The sequence below is a fragment of the Dermochelys coriacea genome, chromosome 19 (genome assembly GCF_009764565.3).
Source record: "Dermochelys coriacea isolate rDerCor1 chromosome 19, rDerCor1.pri.v4, whole genome shotgun sequence".
Lineage (NCBI taxonomy): Eukaryota > Metazoa > Chordata > Testudines > Dermochelyidae > Dermochelys > Dermochelys coriacea.
Genome location: NC_050086.2, coordinates 7216812 through 7232912, shown reverse-complemented (window position 1 = coordinate 7232912; position 16101 = coordinate 7216812). Strand labels below are relative to the sequence as shown.

Sequence of the window (16101 nt, the reverse complement as noted above, 5' to 3'; positions counted from 1 at the left end):
TGCATCCGATGAAGTGAGCTGTAGCTCACGAAAGCTTGTGCTCTAATAAATTTGTTAGTCTCTAAGGTGCCACAAGTACTCCTTTTCTTTTTGCGAATACAGATTAACACAGCTGCTACTCTGAAACCTGTCATAAATGTCTGTGAGTTAGTGAGGTGGGGAAGGAGCATGTGAAAGGAGCAGGCAGAGTCTGACTGAACTCATTGCACAAATTGATCTCATTGTCTCTCTCTCTCCCCTGTGCAGATGAGGTGACAATGAAGGAGATGGGGAAGAACCAGCAGCTGCGAGCTGGGGAAATTCTCATCATTGTCGTGGTGTTATTCATGTGGGCAGGTTGGTAGCAGGACCTATGACGAAGGCATGTAATGCCCCAGAGTCATTCACTTTGTGTGTGTGTGAATATACACCCATGATGGCCAGGAAAAGATATGCAGAGAAATCCCTACTCCTGCCCCCTGTATACAGCATTGCACATTTGGATATAAGTGCATTTCATCTTCCTCTGTAGCATCAGGTACTGGTGACTGCTGGAGGCAGGATACTGGACTGGCTGAAGTTGTCTCATTTAGTACAGCAGGAGGTAGGATAATGGATTTAATGAACCAGTTGTCTGATCTGCAGTGGCAAATCCTATATTCTCAATCCTTCCAGAAAAAAATTAATGGTAATCTCCTTAATCCTGCAGCAGAATCCAGCCCCTTTAGCACCTTCTGTTTCATTAACACAATGCAGCCCAAGTGAAGTATGCCACTGTCACTATATCTGGCCCATTACATGCCTGCAGGTCACACACAAGCCAGTAATTCTTGTGAAGAGGTGTGGTGATATTCTAAAGACAAACATCACAAATCAAGAGTGAGTTACAACCTCCTGTCTCACTCTCAAGCATCCGTCATTCTATATTTATTAAAACCCACTTTCTAGATCTATTAAAATGATTGAACTGTTAAAAGAACAAATGATCTGGAGCATCCAAACATAAAATATCAGGTGGTCAGCAATGAACCTGAATTCTCTTAAAATCTGGTACAAGAATAAAAAGAAAAGGAGTACTTGTGGCACCTTAGAGACTAACAAATTTATTTAAGAATAAAAAGAATAGTTTAAAGAGCAAATTTCCCACACATCTGAGAGCAAACCTGGTCAACTCTGTACTATTATCGATGAGGCTATGGAAAAGATGAAGACTCTGTGAGCAACCAACCTGGTAGGAAATGCCCCAGTCTGAAGAATTGTGTGTGGGTGTGTGTGAGAGAGAGAGAGAAAGAGAGAGAGAGAGAAATTCCCACTACAGAGCTCCAGTGACATCATCCTAAATTAGATGATTTAATGGTCCCTTCTGGCCTTAAAACATATGAACCTATGGGTGGGACGGGCCAAGGGCAGGGGAGGAAAAGGGGAAATTTGTAGCAACGACAAGCAAGCTAAACGCCAAAAGTAGCGGCTGAGTGCTCAGCACTTTTTAAAGACCAGCCAGATGTTTTGCCTCAACATGGACTTAGGAACCTAAACCCATTTTTGAAAATCTTGGCTTGATCTTGCAGACCTCATGCAACCAAAAATCTCATTGATTCAATGGGAGCTTAGCTGTAGCAGGGCTACAGGTTCGGGGCCCATATGATTTAAAAGTCAATACTGTTGGGTCAGACCCACAGCTGTGGCTGAAGAGTGCTTGGTGCTGTGGCAGGATGGAGCAAAGATTCCCTTTGCACTTTTTCAATCCTGGAGCCACTTTGCAGTGAGATAGGACCTAGAAGAGTGCCCAGAGGATTTCCTTAGACAACAGTGGCTTGGAAGGGGCCACGAACAGGTGGGTCAAAAAATCATAGAATCACAGAAGATTAGAATTGGAAGAGACCTCAGGAGGTGATCTAGTCCAACCCGCTCCTCAAAGCATGACCAACCCCCACTAAATCATCCCAGCCAGGGCTTTGTCCAGAAGGGCCTTAAAAACCTCTAAGGCTGGAGATTCCATCACCTCCCTAGGTAACCCGTTTCAGTGCTTCACCACCCTCCTTCTGAAATAATTTTTCCTAATATCCAACCTACACCTCCCCCACTGTAACTTGAGACCATTGCTCCTTGTTTCGTCATCTGCCATCAGTGAGAACAGCTTAGCTCCATCTTCTTTGGAACCCCCCTTCAGGTAGTTGAAGGCTGCTATCAAATCCCCCCATACTCTTCTTTTCTGCAGACTAAATAAGCCCAGTTCCCTCATCCTCTCCTCATAAATCATTTGCCCCAGCCCCCTAATAATTTTCATTGCCCTCCGCTGGACTGTCTCCAATTTGTCCACATTCTTTCTGTAGTGGGGGGCCCAAAACTGGACGCAGTACTCTAGATGTGGCCTCACCAGTGCCAAATAGAGGGGAATAATCACTTCCCTCAATCTGCTGGCAATGCTCCTCCAAACACAGCCCAATATGCCTTCTTGGCAACAAGGGCACACTGCTGACTCATATCCAGCTTCTTGTCCACTGTAATCCCCAGGTCCTTTTCTGCAGAACTGCTGCTTAGCCAGTCGGTCCCCAGCCTGTAGCAATGCATGGGATTCTTCTGTCCGAAATGCAGGACTCTGCACTTGTCCTTATTGAACCTCATCAGATTTTTTTTGGCCCAGTCCTCCAATTTGTATAGGTCACTCAGGACCCTATCCCTACCCTCCAGCACATCTACCTCTCCAACCCAGCTTAGTGTCATCTGCGAACTCCACCCTGGCATCAAAATCCTTCCATACAATTTTAAAAAAGAAATAAACTACCCAGGGAGCTCAGGAAAGCTAAGAATTCCCCATTATGAGTTTGAGATCAGATCTTCTGCTGATATAAACTGGCATAACCCCTCTGAGCTACATCGGTTTATACCAGAGGAGAACCAGGCCCATCTGTTTTAATCTGACAAATATATAAGGACAGTGCACCCTTACTCCTTTGATCAGCCTGGAGCTTTCAGCATTTTCAGCAGCCAGCCCTATGGCTTGCCCAGGTTGGGATCAGGAGGCCATGAGTTAATGCAAAGGGAAGTCTGTGCTTGTTTGTTCTCTGTATAGAGCTCCAGCTTCCTCTGGCCTCCGTTCAGCAGCTGCTTCTGCTGCTGCTGCAGCATAAAACATTCATGAAGCAGCACAAGGAAATTAACGGTACAGTAGATTATATAACCCATAAAGTACAGTCGGTATTTCCAGTGGTGTTTACTCCCATTGCCCTGATCATAGGAACATTCTACATACACTGTGTGTACAGAAAAACTGCTATTGTTGGAAAGAAGCCAACCGAAGCTAGAGATGTGTAGGTGAGGGGACAATCCCCACCTATCTTCCATGAACATGCCAGGGGGCTCACAGGAGATGGTAAAATGTTTCTCCCTTTGGTTGGGATGTTAGAGCAATGTGTGATAATTCTGTCCCTTAATTGATGGAGGCTGGAGACTTTTCCTGTGAAATATGGATTCTGGACAATGGGTTCATTCTTCAGCTGTGCCTGAGCTCCATTCAGTCAGGGATTGTGAGATCTGAAGCCCCTAGCTTCTCCCTAGCCATGCCATCAACATGCTCCCTATGCCAGGAGCTGTAAAAGGGGGTGGCATAGTTTGCTATGTCAGTTCTGTGCCACCCTTGGATTTCCTCATGCTGGGGGAATCCTCAGTTGACTGCTGAAGCTGACTTTACAGCCCCTTTGCATGACTTGAGCAGGATCTGGATCGTTGCCTGGCTTTTGTAAGACTAACCACTTTAACATTCTTATAATTTTGTGTGCATGTGTATTTTCTTATTTAATAATAAAGCCCTGAAGATTGACAGGGTTTGAAGGGTTAAATCATGTCCTCAAGAGACAGTGGACTTAAATCTCTGTTGGTGTAAATTGCTGACTTCAGTGCAGCTGTGTCAAATTTACACCAGCAGAGGATTTGGCCATTTATGCTAAATTCAGCTGAGATAGGATTCCCCCCTGAGATATGTGGAGATGAAATAGAGTCACAAATCTGAGATCTGACAACAAATTTTGGTTAATAATAATTTAAATAAAATGGCAGGGGGCTTAATGGTGTCCTGTCTTGTTCCCCTGGGATTCTTGCCAACTGTAAGTGAATCCACAGGGACTAGCAGCAACCAGATAAGATTCATATATAATTTTTTCCACTGCAAAAATCTTGAGTTTACCATGCATTGGTACCTGCTTTCCACAGGGTTAGATTGGGTTCTAGTCACTGTCTCCAATCCCTGAGCCTTTAAAATAGTTAAAGAAGTTACTGGCTCTGCACATTAAGAACTAAATCTCCTGCCCTGTAAAAATCATTTGGGGGTAAAATAATTAAATGAGATAGCTAAAAAGGTTTAATCTATACAAGTAATTAAGCTTCATCTTCCGAAACTGAGCTCATAATGTGAGCACAGAAGTGTCCAACGCCCTGAAAGAGGCTTGTAAATTCCCCTTCTACACAAAACAATTGCCATTTACCAAACGTGGGTGGGTAAGGAAAATCTCACTGGAGCTGATGAGCTGTTTACAAAGTTTCATTCTGACCATGACTTTTCCCAGCCCTGAGGCTGAGCCATCTGAGACTTAAGTGTGGAATTATTGTTGAATGGAAACTACAGTTAGTCTGAATGTATATACCTGTTCACTTTATACACTAAGCTTCTCTAATGGCCCAGTGCAGAGGGCATGACTTGGTGTCAAGGTTCTAATACTGTCTTTCCCTCACTTTGCCTACATTTCTCATCTGAAAATGAGGATGATGATACTTTTATGCAACTGTCAGCATGTCTTCCCATGGCTGACAATTTGCTTGCATGCAAGAAAGAATATGTGTAACAGCACTACCTGGCGAGAACTCCCATAACAATACCTATCACTGTTAAGCGCTTTGAGAGCGACAGGTGGGGAACTCTATATACATGCAGAGTATTATTCTTATGTGAGTTGGGTCCTTTTCCAGTAGGCAAGAAGCAACGGGCTTATTAGTTGCCCTTCCTGGCACCTCTGTTACTTTGCGTTTGAAACCGGCAGCAGAGAGGTGGTTATTTGGTCAGAACATAACACAAAAGCCACTGTGAAAGACATTTTCACTCTCTTCATTTGTCATGGCTTTGTTCTCCACACAACTAAATGTGTGGGAGGACATTTCTGTTGGCACCTCATCCTGCTGTAGCTGTCATATATTTAGGTTTCAGATTAGCAGCCGTGTTAATCTGTATTCGCAAAAAGAAAAGGAGTACTTGTGGCACCTTAGAGACTAACACATTTATTTGAGCGTAAGCTTTCGTGAGCTACAGCCTGAGCTGTAGCTCACGAAAGCTTATGCTCAAATAAATTTGTTAGTCTCTAAGGTGCCACAAGTACTCCTTTTCTTTTTGTCATATATTTGCAGATGATGTCCTGCTAAGCAGGAGACCTGGTTTGTTTCAGCTGCAGGCAGGCACAGGTCATTTATCACATCCGCCAGCTCAACTGCACCCCTCTTTGCTTCAGAAAAAGAAAGCTTTGAGAGTGCATTTCCAACTAATAGATATTCCAATATGCCACTGTGCTTGTAAAGCAAAGGTCACAGGGTCAGTGTAAACTGCTATTCAAATGGGAAGTTTAGAACATTTGTCCTGTTTAATGAAAGGGAAGTGGGAGTACAAGTAATCTCCTGATCTTGTCTGACTGGGTTAGAGTGGAATTTGACAATGTGAAGGAAGCAGCCACAGCCTGACTAGTCGTGTTAGAAAAGGATCTTTGGGACTTGGTGTCAATGTTGCTGAGGTCTCTGCCAGAAGGCACAGAGCAGCAGGCTAGTGGGCTCTGATCATTGCAGGTTCCAAAGGCCTGGCTCATGCATGTGACCTCTGACACTTTTTCCTGCTAGGAGTGATCGCCCTGTTTTGCAGGCAGTATGACATCATCAAAGATAATGAACCAAATAACAACAAGGAGAAAGTCAAGAGTGCGTCTGAGAGCAGCACTCCTGAGCACCAGAGCGGAGGGCTCCTGCGCAGCAAGGTAAGATGCTGTCGGCACACGGGCGGGGGGGGGGGGAGGCAGCCAATCAATTTCCAGCAGGGCTTCTGCTGAATTAACCTGAAAACCAACCTTCTGTTAAGGATCCCAGCTATAACATTCTCTCCATTGGGCCAACGTGTAGAAGCGAGTCTCCCATCCGACAAGGGAAAGAGCATAGTCTAGTGGCTTGAAAGCACAAGTGCAAGTCAGGACTCCTGGGCTCCATTCCCAACTCTAGCACTCACTAGGTGGCCTTGGCCAAATCATTTAACCTCTGTGCCTCATTTTCCCCCTCAGTGAAATTAGGATAATATCAACCCACCTTTGTAAAACATTTTGAGATCTTTGGATGAAAAGTGCTGTACATGGGTGATGGACTATAATCTGAAAGGAAGGAGCCAAAACTGCTATGTTCAGAACCCCACAACAGTGATTACAGGTCAGAATGCTAGTGGCAGAGGGGATAGGTGATGGCAGTTCTCAGATAACAGATTATCAGCTGTTTAAGAGAAGGACCTGCTATGAGGTTTAAGATATGTTGTGGCAAATGACATCTATAATGTAACTAGAGCTGGGTAAATAATTTGCACCAAATCATTTATTCAATTAATTTAACTTTTTTTCCTGTTTCTAAATTACTCAGGAGCTGATCCTAATTGTCTTTCCTTTATTTATTATTTGAAATTATTCACTAATTTCCATTCCTGCTCATTTTTGAGCAGTTCATTGCGAGTACTCAGAGTTTGAGCTGTGTTAGTTACTTCTGATTGGGCACATAGGTCACATGAGACATTCCCTATTTCCTGACTGGATGGGTGAAACGCTGTAGAAGCAGGTGTGAGGCGTGAATATGGATGGTTAAGAATTCAAAACTTTACACAAATATTCTACAATAGCCAACCCATGAACATTTCTGGCAATAACACCACTTGCTAGGATGTTGTCAGAAAGCAGATGCAGAAGTGGCTTGAATGCAGCCAATAAGAATTAGAATTTTAAGAGAGTTTTAGCACAGCAGGGACTGTCTTTTTGTTGTGTTTGTACAGCACCTAGCACAGTAGGGTCCTGATCCATAGCTAGGGCTCATAGGTGCTTCCGCAATACAAATAATGCACCATTTTATTTTTCTTTTACTATTCATCAAGCTCTAAACACAACCCTGATTTCCCACAAGATATGAAAATATAAGCCTTCAGGTTTGATTATATTTATTGGCACTGCTGTTGAAAACAAGACTTTCATTTTACATCAGAATATGAAAGGAGCTGTTCCTGCTAATTCTTTGAAACAGGTTATGCAGAACCTCACCAGAATCAATTAAGCATGGCACGGGCAAAGCCTAGAGACTGAAGATAACTCAACAAGCAACAGGTCAAGGCTCTGATCCTGCAATTGACTGTGCAGGGCTCACATAGAGCAATACAGAAATCAATGGGGTTCTGTGTGGGCAGAGGAATCCCTTCACAGCCAGTAACTTGCAGGATCAGTGCTTAACAAAACAATAGCAGGGCTCTCTCGGTGAGCTGCCAGTTCACACATGCCACTTTCCTTCCAGAATCAAATGCTTCCCTCCACTTTAATTTCTATAGTTCTGGATATCCAGGATGATAGATGGCGCTACCCATGGTTTGGAAAGTGAGCAGCAGCTCCACATTTGATTCCAGAGAAATAAGGAAAGTGCTAGGGATGCAACCAAGCTGCCTGACGTTTTCTGGTCCCTTGGCTCTATGAATTTTGATGACACTTTATTTCCCAGCTCTGGCAGACTGCCCTTCTTGGTGATGAACTGGTATGGTTTAGGAAAAGATGCTCAATATTTTGTTAACTCTGCCGTTGTTGGCATTACTCCTGTCACGGTTCCTTCACCCTGCCCATTGTACGGACAATTTATGACAGAGTGACAGCCTTAGCTCTATGTTTCACGATCTTCTGTATCTACCCGCAATCCCTTAGGATCAAACATTTACGCCAGGAACATTGAGCAAGCAGTAGCCCCAGCTAGCCTGTGTGGATTTTACCATTGTGAACCCTTTGCTTTCCCTGGGTGGGTTGTGCACCATAACTGGGCAGCAGGCTGCCCAAAGTAATAGGATAAAATTCTGATCTCCATTATGCTGGAGTAACACTGGCATAAACTCCATTGATACTAAGTCACACCATCACCATAACATACCCCTGGATTACTAGGGGCCAGCTTGTCATTGTTCTAGCCCTTGTATAGTCATTTACCTCTGTGCAAAGTGGGGGGAAATGCTAATAAAGCAGAATTATAGCATTTTGAAATGGTATAAACAGTTGCACAAGGTGCAGGCTGATAATAAATTTGGCCTCTAAAGTCTAGAGTCAGACTGTTTCTTTGCCCAGCAGTTGTAGCCAGTGTTAATACCAACCAGCCCCACCACTGACCCCTTTTCATTATGCTGCAGGCAACAGGACCATTTACAAAGTCACTACTGCACTGAACAAATCTCTGATGGCTTTTCCTTAATCTCTATACATTTCTCCCTCTTTTTCCCTTCTCCCCTTCTTCTAGTTTCCAAAAAATAAGCCTTCAGTGAATATTATCGAAGCATGACAGCCTGGCATCTGATAGATGGACTCCATTTCTCGCTCTCCCTCTCTGCTTCTGAGCCCTGATGACTGGGGAAGTGAAATACTGTTGGAGCAGTTTGGAGAGACCTACTGGTTGTCAATTTCTGGCATAAATCTCCTTGCCCTTGGCTCTGCAAAAGACAACTGGAGAGAGAGAGAGAAAATCCTGCAAACCCCCCCCCCCCCCCCCATAAGCCACTGTCTGAGAAGGAAAAGCTTCTGTGAAACTGATGCCTCAGGCAATTCTGTATCGGACTCAACTCACCCAAGCTGTAACAAATCCCAACAGACTCAACTTCCACCCTCCCCTCCCTCTTTCTCCTGGAGCGATTTGCCTCTCTTTGGAGATCACAACATTTCATTGTATTTCTATTTTGCTTCACTGTCGCCGCGTGTTGACAGCATCAACATGGGCTCAGGCTGCATTTGTATTTCTCTTCAGAGAAATGAGAAAGAAACACTAGACAGTGGCAGAGAAAAGGATTTTGGCTGCTGTGTACTCTAATCTCACTCCGTAGCACTCATGTTTGGTGTGTAATACATTCTGCAGGTGGGATTTTTTTGTATGTTTGTTTTTAACAAAGGCATATTACAGTTTCCATCCGGATGGTCACTACTTTGCTGGCTGCTCTCCAATTCAGATCTGCAGCACTTGTCTCTATTTTTGCCATCTCTTCTATTCTCCAATGCTGTAATCCACTTTAGATAAGCAGGGTGGAATTCAAAACACTGTGGGACACAGACCAACAGAGACAAGAAGCCAACCGTTGGTTTGATTCCAGGAGAACTTGGGCCATTTCTTCATTATATTTAGGACTGGGCCTGACTGATTCCACCTACAGTGTAACAAATGGTCCTTACAAAACAGCCAGTTAGTGCAAAAAAACAAAAACACAAAAAACAAAGTCATGATGATAATGGTTGCTATGCAAGGATACCAGGTTTCCAGTGCTGACAGCTCTCTCATTCACTTCCAAGGGATCCCTGCCTAATGATGGCCAAGGACACTCCTTAACTAGTTACTTCTTTTACTGAGGTTCCAGTGAGTGGATCTGGTACTCCTTCCACTTTGTGTCTCCACTATTCATCATGACACTGTATTGCCAGGTGTTTGTTAAGAGTCCCTCTTAACAAATGTGGAGGGGGAAGGGAGGAGTCTCCTCTATTTACTAGCTGCTTTATGTTTATAAACGGACATGTTCCCTATGACTGACAATGTTTTGAGGCTGGAAGGTGAGAGGTCATCAAATGGAAGAGATTTACTATCAGAGCTTTGCTAGAACGCTTTTATATGTATTTGTTTAATTACTCTACAAGGCCATTCCATACATGCTGGGGGGGGGGAGGTAACATGGGATCCTAATCATTCCATCAAATACTAAGATGGGTTGGCCCAAATAGGATTTAAATCCTCCCATTGCAAACAAATTTGCATTCAGACAAGACAATGATTCAAAAGCCACTGCAAAGAAACAGGATGGCAGTCACGGAGTTCAGACATCTTTCCCCTTTGATATCCATTAGCCTCTCTCAAGTAGTCAATCCAGGAGAAAGGCATTGGGAGGTTTGCATGCAGAGGCATTTTATAAAAAAGGGCTTCCCCAGTGCCAGTTTCAGGGAGGCAGCCAGCCCCACCCACAGTTTTCTAAATTGGATCCTTAGCCAAAAAAGCTACTCCCCACCACCAAGAGGAAGAGGTCAATACTTCTGATACAGTTGGAGCAATAACCACTTTTTAATGTACAATAAAAGATTAAAGGCACATCTTTCCTTGTAAATACCTGAGTTTAGCCATGTTTCCTCTTGGTCTACACTGGGGCAGACTGCATGAAATAGAAGTGGGGACCTTCTACCCAGATTTCTGAGGGATCATGAATTTGGCTGTTTTTTCCCTGTCCCTGGTTGCAGGCAGCAGTAAAGGTTCAGTAGGGGGTTAACTTTGATTAGGCTGTGGACTAAGGTGAGAAAGAAGCTACAACAAAAGTAAGCTACAAAGTAAGCAAGCCCTACTTAGCCAGTTGATGTCTACAGGAATGTCTCCGGCTTAGTATGCAAGAAAGAAACGTCATTCAGAATCCACAGCCTACCTATAAAGGAAGGCTTAGAACAGATGGTATGGCATGTACAAAATGATAAAAGAGATGTTCTATCATAATTTTGGTGCAGACAAGCAAACAAGTAGGCCCTAAACTCTAACCTAGCTGCTGCTGAGGAATTCAACCTGGGTAATTTATCAGGGTGATGTTTTTTTATATAAAAAAATGTTTCTGGAAATGCAGAGAACATTCCCCATTTTTTACAGTAATTGTTGTTGGGTCCTAGTAACAGGTTTTTAGCTATTTCTATTCCAACAGTGACGCACTTGTTGTTCATTAGAGATGGAGAAATTAAAATGCGAGGCATAGATGCTTGTTCACAGTTAAGTATTCAAGCCATGATATGGCAGCTGGCAAAAGGAGTGCATCATTATGCTCCATAACTGCAGGCTTCAAAGGTAAGGTAATAATGCTATTAGCGAGAAAAACAAACGTAGGCTAGGAAGCAAATCTACTCGTACTAGAAAGGAATTCCGAGCTATCAAATACAGCTGACTCTCTTAATGCAGATGTTTTCAGGAACCATCAACTGAAGGGATTTAATAAGAATATACTTTATCTAAAGGAAGGGAGAAAGAGATAGAGACATATAGGCCCTTTTGAAAATTGTACCCATTTTCAAAAGCAACTTAGGTGCTTAGAAGCCCAAGTCTCATTCAATGAAATTTAGGCTCCTAAGCACTTGTGACTGTTGAAAATGGAACAAAGGCACCTAAGTCACTCAGGCACTTTTGAAAATTTTACCCTTAATCAGAAAAAAGACATTGCATTAAGAAATAAACCAAGAAGCATTTAAAAAAAAAAGTGTATGATCTGCAATCACCTTAAAGGATACCCAGATTTTCCAGTGTGATTTTGCTTGCAAAGTGTAGTTTTTGCTGTATACTAAGGAGCAAGCAGGAGTGTACTAGAGTGAAGGGATTCCAAAGAGCCCTGCAATAAGTGATTTTCCACTTAACATAAAAAACAAAAGATAGCAAACATCAAAATGGCTCTGCTGATGGTGTGCAGTCACTGGAGACTAATTCAACTGATTTCCAGGAACCAACTAAGCATAGCTGACGTGCACAATAAAGGAATAAGAGAAAACTACCTGTGGGCCAGCGTATGTCTAAAGTTAAGCACCATTTGCTTTATTTCTTAAAAGCACAATAATCCTGTGCTTATAGGCAACTAATTTAGTCAATATATTCCTCCCCCACATAAGGGTTTAGTGAAACTGTACCACAGAGGGCGATGTGGAGTAAACAATTCAATACAGGGCGTCCTTCCAATTCACAATCGTAACTGCCATCAACTTCTCAATCACTTTCCTCGTACGCTAAGAAGCGGCACAAACTCTGTTTCCTCATTTCTTTGAGAAAAATTAGAACATTTATGCATTTTAAACAGACAGTTCATTAAAGGAGAAAACACCTACATGCCTGAAAGTATTTGTAGAATCTCAGCTGGTAACAAGTTACTGGAAGAGATGTGAATGGGGAGAAAGATTGTTAATTGTAATATTTGCCCCAAGACATTAAAGGTCACGTCATTCAAAAGTGTATATCACAGCGGCACACCCATTTCAGAGATATGAGAGATCTAAGATGTGGGTACTCGTATGCATCATCAGATTTCAGTTCTTAGCAGACAAAGAGGGAAATGAAGTTCATTCTGTGTGTTGTGCCATATGTAATTTCTTCCAGATTTGCAATAAGGCTTACTATCACAACGTCCTAAACTATCATTGATTTGCCTGTATAGAGACCACTAACAGACAGGCAAACTATCTACATGTGGTGAATCTTCCTGATTTGCTAAAGCAACATTCTGACTGACAAAATCACTATGTTAAAAAGTCGTCTACTTTCTCCATGGATCTCCCCCTGCTCTGAATTCAGTCATATCCGCTGACCATACAGACTAAAATAAGCATTTCCCTACTTTTTAGTCCTCTTAGCCCAGCCACCTATGAGAAAGCGAGCTGGATTCTATTCTGGCTCATGCATCACCATCAGTTCTGTTTAACTAAGTTCCAACTGCAGAACCTTTATAATTAGTGGCAGAGCCAGGAAAGGCACAGCTTGAATTTCAGATCCTAGATAGAATCACAGGGCTGGCAGCTAGAATAGCCATCTTTTTCCTTGCAAGCTGAATGAGTCTGATGTGGAGCCAGAGAGAGGGACAATAATGACGGAACCTCGTGATGCCATTTTACACTTTTCAACACATCACTGTCCCTTTAAACTGATAAGGAGAAACTCACTTGATGCAACCAATTGCTAAACATAACTTATTTTTATCAACAATACTCCTTTCTCAACTGGTGTAACTGACATTACTGTACGTGCCCTTAAGTCAGATCAGATTCCCTTGACTTTTAAACTATAGGGAAGGGAGTGGTTAAGGGAGGGAGTTTATCAACTTTTACGCCAGGTTTTAGTGAACATTTTATTTCTGTCCTTTTAAAATTACACTGCAGCAAAAAGATTTAGCAGGAAGATCTGATCAACTGCTGAGAGAGGAGAACAGCTATAACATGTAGTTAGTTAGCTTTTGGTGTCATTATTGTCTTGCTGTTGCTATTAGAGTGCAACACAATGGTGAATGCTCTTACTAGATTTGAAGTTGTAAAACATTTTATCACAGCGCTCAGATCTTCCTTGGGGGTGGGTGGGTGTGTGCGCACGCGTGCGTCTAGCACGATGGACTACTCCAATCCTCTTTGAGGCTACTGGGCACTACCACAGTGGAAATAATAGACACTAATAAGGCCCCTCCCTATATTCCAGAAGTGAACATGTAATTTGTCCTGCCATGAGCATTACATATACAATCTCTCTCTTTCTCTGCCCTTCCAGCCCCTCTGAGGTACAGTATTAACCAGTTATGTTGAAGAATGAAATCTTTAGCGATAAGGCTGTCTGTGACTCTGGAGTCTGTAGAAAATGCAAAGCTGCCCTGCGGCAGCTCCAGCGTGTGTGGGAGAAACATTAAGATCACAAAACACAGATTCAGAAGGAAGTCCCCACTTCCACCTACTCTTCTCCAGCACAGCGGAGCCAGCCCTAGACACAGCACATATTGTACAGACACCACCATCGTCTCAAGTGAAAGACCTTACAATGTGTTTCTTGTTCAGAGCCATTTCATGTTCTCAGCATGGCTAATTGGTAATAGAATAACTGCTTTAAGGAAAGGCGAATATAAATAGTCTCCTGACTGCTGTGTTTAGTTTAATAGCTGATTTATAAGAGAAACATAAAACCTAAGAGGGCTAGCATGAAAATTCTTTTTGGAAATCTTTATGCATAAAGGAGTACAGCATCTAAGCATCCACTGTCTAACAGAACTGCTTGCTTGTGTCCTTCCCACCCCCTGCCCCAGCTCTGAAGTGCCATGGCTATCAATCTCTTGTTAAGATGGGGCTGCAGCATCCCAGCTGTGCCAATCTCAGCCTGACTCCAACAACATCGGCCAACCCAATGCTACTTCTTGGCCTTTTGAGGGAAGTATTATTAGCTGACATGCCTTTGCAAGGGAACGTGCTCTGCAATTTAACTCATACTACTATGAATACTACTACTTCTTGAAAAGAAAAGGAGAATTTGTGGCACCTTAGAGACTAAAAAATTTATTAGAGCATAAGCTTTCGTGAGCTACAGCTCACTTACTTTGAAACCTACTACTTGCTTTCTTTTCCAAACACCCTAGAAAAAGATTAATCTGGGAGCCCCTGCCCCTTCTTTATTATATAAGTATTATGAACAGGTAGGCTTTAGAGACAAAATCCTCAGCACAGGGATCTGTCTTTTAGGACCACACACAAATAACTCCCTTTCGAGATGCACAACCAAGTACGTACCTGGGACTCCTTGGCTTACAAGACAATGGCCACTAACTAAGAATGGTGCTAACAATCTTGCCTCCCCAATCAGTAGCTGCCAAGTGATAGTACTTTCCCATTGGTTTCAGAGTAGCAGCCGTGTTAGTCTGTATTCGCAAAAAGAAAAGGAGTACTTGTGGCACCTTAGAGACTAACAAATTGATTAGAGCATAAGCTTTCGTGAGCTACAGCTCACTTCATCGGATGCATTTGGTGGAAAAAACAGAGGGGAGATTGATATACACACACAGAGAACATGAAACAATGGGTTTATCATACACACTGTAAGGAGAGTGATCACTTAAGATAAGCCATCACCAGCAGCAGGGGGGGGGAAAGGAGGAAAACCTTTCATGGTGACAAGCAAGGTAGGCTATTTCCAGCAGTTAACAAGAATATCTGAGGAACAGTGAGGGGTGGGGTGGGGTGGGGGGGAGAAATAACATGGGGAAATAGTTTTACTTTGTGTAATGACTCATCCATTCCCAGTCTCCATTCAAGCCTAAGTTAATTGTATCCAGTTTGCAAATTAATTCCAATTCAGCAGTCTCTCGTTGGAGTCTGTTTTTGAAGCTTTTTTGTTGAAGGATAGCCACTCTTAGGTTTGTAATCGAGTGACCAGAGAGATTGAAGTGTTCTCCAACTGGTTTTTGAATGTTATAATTCTTGACGTCTGATTTGTGTCCATTCATTTTTTTATGTAGAGACTGTCCAGTTTGACCAATGTACATGGCAGAGGGGAATTGCTGGCACATGATGGCATATATCACATTGGTAGATGCGCAGGTGAACGAGCCTCTGATAGTGTGGCTGATGTGATTAGGCCCTATGATGGTGTCCCCTGAATAGATATGTGGACAGAGTTGGCAACGGGCTTTGTTGCAAGGATAGGTTCCTGGGTTGGTGGTTGTGTTGTGTGGTGTGTGGTTGCTGGTGAGTATTTGCTTCAGATTGGGGGGCTGTCTGTAAGCAAGGACTGGCCTGTCTCCCAAGATCTGGGAGAGTGATGGGTCATCCTTCAAGATAGGTTGTAGATCCTTGATGATGTGTTGGAGAGGTTTTAGTTGGGGGCTGAAGGTGATGGCTAGTGGCGTTCTGTTATTTTCTTTGTTGGGCCTGTCCTGGAGTAGGTGACTTCTGGGTACTCTTCTGGCTCTGTCAATCTGTTTCTTCAAAACAGTGTTTTGAAAACAGTGTTTCTTCAAAAAGAAGGATTCTGGGTGGACTCCTCCTGAAGGTTGAAACAGCAGCCTGGACTTCTACATAGAGTGCTTCCGCCAACGTGCACGAGCTGAAATTGTGGAAAAGCAGCATCGCTTGCCCCATAACCTCAGCCATGGAGAACACAATGCCATCCACAGCCTCAGAAACAACTCTGACATCATAATCCAAAAGGCTGACAAAGGAGGTGCTGTCGTCATCATGAATAGGTCGGAGTATGAACAAGAGGCTACTAGGCAGCTCTCCAACACCACTTTCTACAAGCCATTACCCTCTGATCCCACTGAGAGTTACCAGAAGAAACTACAGCGTTTGCTCAAGATACTCCCTGAAAAAG

At 43.1% G+C, this 16101-nt stretch overlaps 1 protein-coding gene across 2 annotated transcripts in view; it reads left to right on the top strand.

Annotated features, from left to right (window-relative positions):
* FNDC5 (fibronectin type III domain containing 5) overlaps positions 1-14487 on the top strand; it is a 38295-nt gene extending 23808 nt beyond the window's left edge. Inside the window, exons 4-6 of one of the 2 annotated variants that reach the window (XM_038377235.2) lie at positions 247-336; positions 5854-5987; positions 8521-14487. In XM_038377235.2, the coding sequence (XP_038233163.1) occupies positions 247-336; positions 5854-5987; positions 8521-8562 (266 nt within the window). In that variant the 3' untranslated portion in view covers positions 8563-14487. The remainder of the gene's footprint in view (positions 1-246; positions 337-5853; positions 5988-8520) is intronic. The other variant, XM_038377236.2, reaches the window with a different exon arrangement.
* Positions 14488-16101: the final 1614 nt, after the last annotated feature.